This window comes from Heloderma suspectum, chromosome Z (genome assembly GCF_057233095.1).
Source record: "Heloderma suspectum isolate Gila_16-S chromosome Z, 16-S_ref, whole genome shotgun sequence".
NCBI lineage: Eukaryota > Metazoa > Chordata > Lepidosauria > Squamata > Helodermatidae > Heloderma > Heloderma suspectum.
This window is the reverse complement of record NC_139476.1, coordinates 19,369,486-19,380,017: the sequence shown is the minus strand read 5'-3', so window position 1 is coordinate 19,380,017 and position 10,532 is coordinate 19,369,486. Positions and strand designations below refer to the sequence as shown.

The following is a 10,532-nucleotide window of genomic DNA, read 5'->3' as shown; positions in this document are numbered from 1 at the left end:
GATTGGAAAGATGTATTTTTAAATAAAATAAAGTACAATGACTCCTGTAAGGATACATAGCATGGGGAAATGTGACGGAGGGACTGGACAATGAATTCACCGTGACTTCTCTGCAGTAGTAAAAATCACAGAATCTTTCTCCTTATTAGATGATCCTTGGAATTGAGATGGGGCCTCAGGAGAATAATGTAGCATTTGGGGAGAAAGATGCAACCCAGGAGACCAGCCGCAGAGGCCAAGATGGAGAAGATCTCCACGGCCACCATGGACTTCCCCTTGGTGCTCAGGTAAGTTGGCACGAAGGTGACCCACACGCTGCAAAACACCAGCATGCTGAAGGTGATCAACTGGGCTTCATTAAAGCTGTCTGGCAATTTCCTTGCTAGGAAAGCCACTGTGAAGCTGATGAGAGCCAGGAAACCCATGTAAGCCAAGACACTGATAAACATGGTGACCGAGCCTTCCTGACATTCCACGATGATCTCTCCAGCCAGGGAATGGAAGTCCAGGTTTGGGAACGGGGGAGAGGTTGCCAGCCACACAGCACAGATCCCACCTTGCACAAGGGGGCAGAACAGGACAATGGAGTTGGTCCATTGTCTCCCCAAGAGTTTCCTTGCCACGTTTCCTGGCTTGGTGGCCATGAAGGCCAGAACCACGGTGACAGTTTTGGCCAACATGGAAGAAACGGCCAAAGAGAAAATTATGCCGAAAGCTGCTTGTTGGAAAAGACAAGTGATGTTTGTGGGTTGACCGATGAACAAGAAGGAGCAGAGGAAGCAGAGCAGGAGGGAGATGAGGAGGACATAGGTGAGGTCTCGGTTGTTTGCTTTGACGATCGGTGTGTCGTGATGTTTCATGAACGTTGCCAGCACTAGGACAGTGATCAGAGCGAGGAAAGCAGCAAGAGTTGCTAAAATGAATCCGAGTGTCTCTTGATACGAAAGGAAGTGCATAGTTCTGGGGATACACTGGTCTTGGTTCTCATTAGGGTGTTGATCTTCTGGGCACTGAGTACAGTGAACTGCATCTGCAATGAATAACAATTAGTGAAGCACCGTGAACATGACACAGATGCTGGTGCCAGATCAGCCAACAAGGGAGTCGATGCAATTCTCCTTTCGGAAGTTTATTGTACCCCAAAGTGCAGAAACTCCCTTTCCTTGCCCTCTCTGTAAGCTTTGGCAACATATTTTATAAGAACCGAGTCAGAAAAGGTGCAAAATGCCTTCTTTTCATATGACACTCCCTGATATCAGACGCATGCTTAATAGCGTGCAATGAAGGAAAACCCAAATTCTGTAAGCAGAGATGAAAATCTGGGAACGAACAACTGAGCCACAATCTGTCACCTGCAGCGCCTTCTGAATGCACCAATCAACCAACCAACCAACCAACAAAACCAACCAACATCTGTCATTTTCTTTAGATTGAGGGCTGAGGACATGAGTTGGGGTAGAAGATGGGAAGCAGGTTCTGGAAAACACTACAGAAAAAGGGGCTATCTGTCTGACACTGGGGTTACGAGCTCCAGTTGTTAAAAGGATGACCAGCCCTCTGCCCGGATCAGTGTGCCGCCCAAACAGCTTCAGGCCTGATGCCAAAACAACGTACCCCTGGAAAGGTGAGCCAATGGCAATGAGGAAGTTCCAGATACTGTTTTTGCGAGCATTAGTAGACATAGAAATAGAAGATTTCTTCAAGAAATTCTGAATACTTTGCAAACAAGGAAACCACAGAAATATGCAACCTGGAATGGAATTAACCGAAAAAAATCCATTCCTGGGGAAATGGCAGACTCCTTGTCTAGGTTACGCTCTTCTCCCAGCTCCACTCTTGCCCCAGTACATCCTGTATATCCTACATGGCTCTTGCCCCAGTACATCCTACATGGCTCCCAGACTTTGAGCTACCTGTCCAGGTAGAAATCGTCCCTTCTGGGCAACGATCACATCTGTAGCAGCAAACCGGCTTCTCCTCTGGATCTTTTTGCCAGTGTCCTGGACGGCACCTTTGCACACACCTCGCAAAGGGGGGCTCCTAAAAAGCAGAAGACAAATAATTCAGGATATCCAGATGACAGAAATTGCACCAAGCTAGATTCAGAATGACTCAAGTTCCCATTACATGACAGATATTTCACCAGTTGAGGAGGGTTGAAGTGACTTAGAACTCTCGTATTCAAGGCTGATTATATATATTCACAGAGAGAGAGAGAGAGAGAGAGAGAGATGTATGCATGTATGCATACATGCATACACACACCCATCTAAGTTGGAAGCTGCTTTCTAGCGAGTCAGACACTTGGTCCACCTAGTCTGGCATAGTCTGCATGAATTCCAGCAGCTCTCCAGGGTTTTAGACAGAGGCCTTTCTCCAGCCTATGTGGAGATTTGGGGACTAAAGCTGGAACTTCCTGCCTCCAAAGATCGTGTTTGACCATTGGGCGATACCGGCACCCTGCACCCTGGACTCAAAAAGACGTTGGTCTCATCTAGAAAGACTTCTGTTCTCAAAGGACAGACTGCAACATTCCTTACTTCTCCCATGACCCCAGAAGATTCAACTCCACCTCTGCAGGCCAGATGATTGCGTCAGAGTTAATGGTGAAGTCTTGTCCTGGGGGAGCGTCTGGATGCAGCCATCCGACTTTCGCAGGGGCAAAAGTGTGATTTGGAAGGAAAATCCAGTTCACAATATCGTAACTAGAGGACATCTCAGAATTATCGGTGAAATAGACTTCATCTCCAGCGCTGTTGTTAAAGCGGACGGTCTTCAAAGAGCCAAGAATCTGAAATGTAAGAGGTCCTTGGAAAATGGGCTGACTGGTTCTCGGGACGGTGAGGGGGGTCTGAAGTCTTCTAACGTACTGTGCCTGCCATTCAGCTTGGGGATTGCTTGGTTCTGTATTCTGTTGTGGGGTTTAATGCTAAAGATGCTTCTTCACTGGGCACTAGCTGCGAGAAGCTGCTTACCCAGTGTTTTCGGGGGCTTGCTTGGTTCCTTCTTGCTCCAACGCACCCTTTCTAGGCCACTAACTGTAAAATATACATGTCCAGTGTAGGGATGGGGAAACAAGTGATGTGGGAATTCACCAGCATAAGCCTGATATTTGCCTCTCCTTGGTTTGTGCTCGCCTTTGATTTGGCATGAATCGGAAAGTTGTGCAAAAAAAAGGATGAATCTCGCATTTGCATACATTTCTAAAGTTGCACAAATTTCCTCCGTAGACTAAAGGGTGAAATGGTGCATTTTCAACGTTGCGCAATTGCAAACTGTTGTCTCTTCCAAAAACATGTATTTTCGAAAGCGAGCACCAGTTCGAGAAGTTGCAAATGTTTTGGGAGAGCACGTTCTCCTGCTCACACTCCCATTTGGGCTGGTGAGCAGGGCATTTTTTCATGTTTTGTAAGTAGAAATTAAATTCTTCTATAGCCCTTGGAGCTTTTTGGCTCGTGTCTGCTTGCTTCAACACATCCTAATAGCTCTGTGTGGGCACGAGAAGGAGCAGGGCTCTTATCAGCCAAGACAACAACATCTGAGTTTCAGCTGCTGTCTGGCAAAAAGGAGTGTGTGTGTGTGTGTGTGTGGGGGGGAATCCTGCTGTCTGATACTGCAAAGTTTGGGAGCGGGATCAGTACTGCTTTAGAGACCAGCGCTGTGTGTCGTGGGGGCTTGCTTGAATCCTCCCTCCTTGTTCCCAAATACCTACACACATTCTTGGTACAGAAGTACAAAAAGTCTCTGCTACTGTCTACTCTCTTCCTAAACTCGCTCCAGGGAAATGGTGTCCCTGCAAGGATATCTATGGGGAATCTTTTCCTTAGGAACTTTAGTATGAACTAATACAGCTTCTCCCAGACTGGCCATTTGCTGCCGGTACCTGATGGTAAAACCACTTCCAGTCCCGGATGGTAAAAAATCAACCAGGCACTTTATATGAGAGATCCAGTTCTGAAGGAGGATGTTACCTGCCATGGCTGGACCTTCAGAAGCCTCCTGCCATCCCCCATCCATGCATGTTGAGATTCAGATGAAGACCTGGCATGCAACGCGTGTGCCACGGAATAGACGGCGTTGTAGATACTGTAGCTGTGACCGGTCATGCTCATATCAAACATGGGGCCTGGCAGGTCCTCCCATTTCTCTTTCCCTGTACAGTTATTGCGTCCCCAGTAGGAGGTTTGGCCTTGTTTCCGGAATATACAGTTAAATTCATATTCCCACCATTTATGGAGAAAGACGTCTCCTTGTGGTCGGAGGGGATCTAAATCCAAGAAGAAATGTTTGAAAGCTGGCACATTCCTTCTGTGGACCATGAAGTGCAAAGCACCATGGAAAGGTCTCAGATTAAGAAGGCGCAAGCGGTTTGATCTTCCAGGAATTTCCAAATGTGGTGTGAAGATCCAAACCTTCCTATTTGAGGTCTTGGTAAAATATTCATCTCCTGCCATTACCGATCCAACGTTTTGAAAGATCTTGGAGTCCCCGAAGAGAATCACCACTTGCGACTCAGCCCAAGCATCAGAACGGATCAGGTCTAATAGAAAAGGAATACCCAATGCGTGGATAATACGGGCGAAGGCCACACAGACGTCATTCTGCTTGAGCAGTGGTGTCAGTGTCTGGATGAAACGTTCACCACGGTCATCCTCGGGAGCAAGCAGCCCAATCCAGTTCCAATGGAAATGCAGGAGCAGCCTGACGATGCCCTCAGATTGCGGCACTTCATTGGGATCAATGCGGAAGAAGGAAGGGAAGACCGTTTTCTCCCTCTGGATAGGTTCAAAGATGCCAAACGTGAGCTGTAGGAAGGAATGTCCAGGAGGGTGGCCGAGTTAGTCCATAGCAGCAAAAACAACGAAGAGGTTTGTCGCATTTCGAGGACTAGGCCTTTCTAACTGTTTAAGATTGCATGGTCTATTGCCTACGTCAGAGGCCTGAAGTGTTACCTTGGAGGAAGACGGTCATTTCAAAAATGGACCTCTCAAGGTAAGCTGGAGCTCTGCGATCCCTCTAAGACTCCCCCGGGTGTGGTTTTCATCCAAATGTCAGGGCTGCTGTGGAGGTAGGCCCAACACACTTCATAGAAACATAGAATCATAGAATCATAGAATCATAGAATCATAGAATCATAGAATCATAGAATCATAGAATCATAGAATCATAGAATAGTAGGGTTGGAAGGGGCCTACAAGGCCATCGAGTCCAACCCCCTGCTCAATGCAGGAATCCAAGTCAGAGTATCCCTGACAAATGGCTGTCCAGCCTCGTCTTGAAGGCCTCCAGTGTGGGAGAGCCCACCACCTCCCCAGGTAATGTGTTCCATTGTCGTATTGCTCTTACAGTCAGGAGGTTTTTCCTGATGTTCAGCCGGAATCTGGCTTCCTGTAACTTGAGCCCATTATTCCGTGTCCTGCACTCTGGGATGATCAAGAAGAGATCACTTCTTACCATTGCAATGAATGGGCCTTGGTGCGTATAGCAAAAATAAAGATCCTTCAAAAGCAACTTGGGGTCTTTTGAGCACCTCCCAAATTCCTCTGAATTATCTCAGGAGGCACAACTCAAGTATATCAACACATGGCAGCTGTGTGGGTCAGTCGCACCCAGAGCAACAAAGCGACCTGGAAACCCAGCTCATGAAATGGTTGGGGGGGGACACAGAATACAACATGTGACACAATGTTTGTGGGGCTGAATCAGACACCTTCAAAATGTCCCCACTCCAAAACCCTTCTGCTAACAGCCTAGGGCACATGGCTGAAAATAGTTGTATTGTGTATGGAAATGTGTCCCCATACCTAAAACACTGACCGATTTTAGATGGTGTGTGTGTGGGCAGTCTGTGTGTGCTGAGTTTGTCTTGGCAGCCAGAGCAACACAGAGTGTTGGAAACCTTGTTCATTTCCGAGTCTTTAAGGGGTCACCACACTCTTTGTATCTCCCAATCCAAATCGTATTGTTCTAAAGAAATCCCAGTGCTGGCTGGGATTAGCCATGTCACAGTGACCTAAGATGAATGGCTACCGCCAAGTCTACTATATAGGGATGGCGGAGAATTTCTCCACGAATCTTCGGGAGGCCGAGCGCCGAGGCATTCGGCCCCCCGAAAGTGTTGGGGAAATTCTCCGCCGGCCCCCCGCCCCCCCCGGGATGGGACCTACCTTCAGCGAATGTCCCTCTCGGCGGCGGGTTCCGGTGGCGGTTCGGCGGCGGTTCGGCGGGGGCGGGGGCGGCGGCTGGTCTCCCGACCGGCTGCCGCCGCCGCCATTACAAAATAAAAAAGTAAAAAAACAACAACACACTCAGACCCGTGATAGGCTACGTGATGATTTACGTAGCCTATCACGGCTAGATTTCCAAAGTCAGCCATGATAGGCTACGTAAATCGTCACATAGCCTATCACGGGTGACTGGGGAAAAAAAAAAGCACGTACGCAAATGGCGTTCCCTTATTTTCGCCATAGTCTACGTAAATCTTTACGTAGACTAGACATGCCAAAATAAGGAACGCAAATGGCGGCGCCCATGGGCCGCCGCCATTTGCATATGCGCTTTTCCTCCCCCCCAAAGTCACCCATAGGTTAAGTAGCCTATCACGGTTTTTTTTTTTACTTTTTTTTCACGGCTGGGGAGATGAGGCGCTTCTCCCCGGCCTGAATTTTGGCCGGGCAAGGCGGGGCGCCTCCCCCCCCCGGCCTGAATTTCGGCCAGGCGAGGCAGGACGCCTCCCCCCTCGCTTGAACTTCGGGGGGAGAAGCAAAGCGCCTCCCCCCCACCGCGAAAAAAGGTGCGGAACAAGGTAAGTCCCTTTTGTACATCCCTAGTACTATATGGCAGGTGGACCGAAGTTGGAAGGTCACCTCTTCCTATCAGGAAACACAGCGGCGCCACACGCCCACTGCATGGGCAAGAGACTGTTGTCAGAGACCGGGTTTTGCATCTCTGTGTTCCTGAGTTCTGCAGAACCCGCTTACCTGAGGGATCTTGAAGATGCCCATTAGAGACGCCATCTGCCGTGAGGATGTGGGTTCGAGACCCGCAATAACAGAGAGCAGTTTATCCCCTCTGTTGCATTTATAATTCGGGACAGCTTGGCCCCGGGTGGAGAGCAGGGACAGGGTGTTCACGTAGATCCATCTTCCAACGTTGCTGTGGTCATAGATGCGGAAGCCGAGGGTCGCGTTGGGTAGGAGAGCTGGGTTCTCGTTGAGCTCCTGGATGGCAAATGCCAAGGCAAGGTACTGCAGGTTGTTAGTGCTTACTGGCCTGCAGTGAGAGGGACAATGAGTGTCGGTGGGCTCCCAATGGCACTTGTGAGAGCAGAAGGAGATAAAGTACTCCTGGTTCCACCATCTCTGAATAAAGACCAAGGCTTCAGGCCAAAATCCAAGAATTCACAATCTCTCTGTCTCTGTCTCTGTCTCTGTCTGTCTCTCTCTCTCTCACACACACACACACACACATCTTTGTCACTGCCAGATCCTTCACACGGAACCAGATTATTGCCTAGCTCTGCCTGCCCCCCTTACACCAGACGCCCTCAAGAGGCAAGTCAGTTGTTCTCCAGGTTTGCGAAGATGTGGATCTGGACTGGCAAAGTCTCCCCAGGTCCCCAGCCCAGCCTGACTCCGCAGAGGACTCTGCAAAGCAGGTTTGTGGCCCCTGAAAGAAGCAAGCAGACGTCTGCCGCAGATTCATCTTGTAGAAACTCACACTGGACGAATGACCTTCTGCGATGGCCTTAGAATCAATTCTTTCCCTGTGTCGATAGGATAAAGCACGCTAAGCGGTAGATTCCCACCAGCAATGAAGTCTCCTGGCTGGTAATAGTCTTCTTGCACTTCATAAGGCCTGGCCAAGAGGCAGGCGGTCCTCAGCATCGCCTGCGTGGCCTGAGTCCTGTTCCAAAACAGCAGCAGCAGCAGCAGCTGAACCATCCTCGGTAGGAAGAGGCTTTTCCTCCCAGGCCAGCGTCCAAGCAGAACCTGAAGGAGAGCCGGCTAGACAGGCTCCAGCAGGGGAATGAGGTCTTGGCAAGCAATGAGAGGATGCTGAGTGGTCCGACTTCAACCCAGGCCCCCATGGAAGGGCTCAGGGCGTATTCATGTGAAGCAAGTGTTGGCCTGGAGTTCTCTGTTGTTGACGTGCTGGATGGAAATCCATGGGGGCTTCCTGCAGAATTACTGCCATTACCCTGGTAACACCAGGGGAGAGGAAGAAGCAGGGCCCCATGGCGCTGGGCTCCCTTTGCACCTCGAACGGTGAAAAACATGTTTGCATCCCTCTTAGGCTCTCTGTGGGGCAGGTGGAGTTCATGTTAGTCATCAGGTTCGGCCCTTCGGTCTGCGTGAAGTTGATCACTGGAATCCAAGATGGAGCCCAGGCCCGTGTGAAGTTCTGTCCCCAGACAGATGGCCAGGGAAAGGGAGAATTGCGGCCCCCCTTTGTGAAGTGTGTGCAGTAGGGATGTCAGAGAATTTCTCCACGAATCTCCAGGAGGCCGAATGCCAGTGCATTCGGCCCCCCGAAATTGGTGGAGAAATGGGCGCCGCCATTTGCATTCCTTAGTTTGGCACGGGTAGTCTACGTAAATATTTACGTAGACTATGGCGAAAATAAGGGCAACGCTATAAGGCACAACCGTTTCTCCACCAATTTCAGGGGGCCGAATGCGTTGGCATTCAGCCTCCCGGAGATTCGTGGAGAAATTCTCTGACACCCCTTAAAGACTCGCAAATGAACAAGGTTTCCAAACCTCTGTTGCTCTGGCTGCCAAGACCAACTCGCCACACACAGACCGCCCACACACATCCCATCTAAAACCGGTCAGTGTTTTAGGTATGGGGACACATTTCCCTACACAATAGCATTATTTTCAGCCAGGTGCCTTAGGCTGTTAGCAGAAGGGTTTTGGAGTGGGGGCACTTTGAAGGTGTCTGATTCAGCCCCACACTGAATCAGTGTTTGCTTCCGAGGATGACCGTGGTGAACATTTCCTCCAGACACTGACACCACTGCTCAAGCAGAATGACATCTGTGTGGCCTTCACCGGTACGGTCCCTATGACGTACGCTCCTCTTTTTACAGAACTGATCGATTCTGATACTTGGGATGAGTCGCAAGTGATGATTCTCTTTGGGGACTCCAAGATCTTAAAAAATGTTGGATGGGCAATGGCAGGAAATGAATATTTCAAGCCAAGGGATCTGCTTCTCAGCGGTGCCGCACCCTCCCGAGGGAGTCGGGAGACAAGTCGGTACACACCTTGTCTTCTCCTCCTCACCTGGATGGTCCCACTGAGCACTAGAACTACGCCTTGAACATGAGACTGTGGAAGGTCACCTGGTGATATCGACCAGCCGCCCTTCAGATGTATTCTCTGGGAATGATGGGACATGCAGTCCAAGCCATCTGTGGGCCAACTGGGGCTGACACGCTGCCTGCCATGACATGTTCCTTTCCAGAATCCCCAGAATCCTTTGCTCCCTTTGAACTGCCCTCTTGATCCCTTTACCAATGAAAGGGGTGCAGGGCCTGTGTTGGGTTTGCCAGATGTCAGGACTGGGGCATGGGGCATCGTCTGGAAGGGCACGAATGGGGAGCCAGGCCCAAAAAGCCGTCAGGGTCTGAGGGCAAATGAGAAGAAAGGGGCAGAGAACAAGGCAGGAGTTAGGCAGAAGAGCAGTAAGGATCACAGGACAGAGACAGATGCTGAAACGAGAAGAAGTCAATAAATGTGTGAGCTGAAGGAGACCGTGTTACTCCAGCAAGGCGCAGCTGGAAGAGCAAGTCCTGAATACTCCTTCCTGCCCGGGAGTGGCCAGTGGCCAACCTGGACTGGGGTGTGCAGAGAGTTCTAGCCAGCACCTGTCTTGTTCTGGGGAATGCGGGGAGCCATTTTTCCCCGTTTTCATGCCATGGCTGTGCCCACAAGTGGCAGATCTGTGACTTCTCCGGTTCAGTCTGTGGAGGCAGATCTACTCTACGGCTGGATGGCAGTTTGGGGGATGTGCTCTGCAGAAATGGAACCAAATCAAGAGGATCCCTGCCAAGGATTCCTGTTTTTGGACCTTGGCTGCACCCGTGAGTGGGAGAGCCATGCTTTTTCTGGTTCAGAAATGGTCCCGAGAAGATGTGGAATTCCTGTCCTTATACAGTATTGGCCTGACTTGAACCAGAAAGCCATGGATCGGGGCGGGGGGACGGGACACTTTGCGTGTGTTGAAACAGCGGTGCCCTGCCGCATTTTCCCATCCCCATAGCCAAGTCGATCCCTTTCCTATTTATGCCTTGGAAAATGTGGGATGTGCCTTTTTCCGTAGCAGCTGCACTCTGGGCTGACCTTGTCATCGAACTGTCGACCACATGCCCAAGATCTCTGCCTTGGCCAGTCATGAGCATGCAAGTGAAGCTGGGCTTGCCCCCCACATCCCCACCCCAATGTGCATCACGTTACACTTGCTGCATTTGCCATGTTGATGTCCATTTTCCCACTACGGAGGGACGCTTCTGGATCTCTTCGCAAT

At 50.1% G+C, this 10,532-nt stretch overlaps 1 protein-coding gene across 1 annotated transcript; it reads right to left on the bottom strand.

Moving 5' to 3' along the window:
• Window positions 1-2,536: 2,536 nt before the first annotated feature.
• Window positions 2,537-7,943, bottom strand: LOC146333852 (extracellular calcium-sensing receptor-like). Its single transcript, XM_084825748.1, has 4 exons — window positions 7,720-7,943; window positions 7,053-7,272; window positions 3,972-4,805; window positions 2,537-2,791 (listed from the first exon to the last, which is right to left on the bottom strand). The coding sequence occupies exons 1-4, from the start codon at window positions 7,941-7,943 to the stop codon at window positions 2,537-2,539; spliced, it is 1,533 nt and encodes a 510-aa protein (XP_084681874.1).
• Between the last annotated feature and the right edge of the window lie 2,589 nt (window positions 7,944-10,532).

What these genes read in the sequence shown, in the direction of transcription:
- LOC146333852 (XM_084825748.1), bottom strand. Translation starts at nt 7,943, where the DNA reads ATGGTTCAGCTGCTGCTGCTGCTGCTGTTTTGGAACAGGACTCAGGCC. An exon ending in GAGGGGATAAACTGCTCTCT is followed by an intron (nt 4,806 to 7,052) that starts GTTATTGCGGGT and finishes TCCTTCCTACAG; the next exon opens with CTCACGTTTGGCATCTTTGA. An exon ending in TGAAGGTCCAGCCATGGCAG is followed by an intron (nt 2,792 to 3,971) that starts GTAACATCCTCC and finishes CTTACATTTCAG; the next exon opens with ATTCTTGGCTCTTTGAAGAC.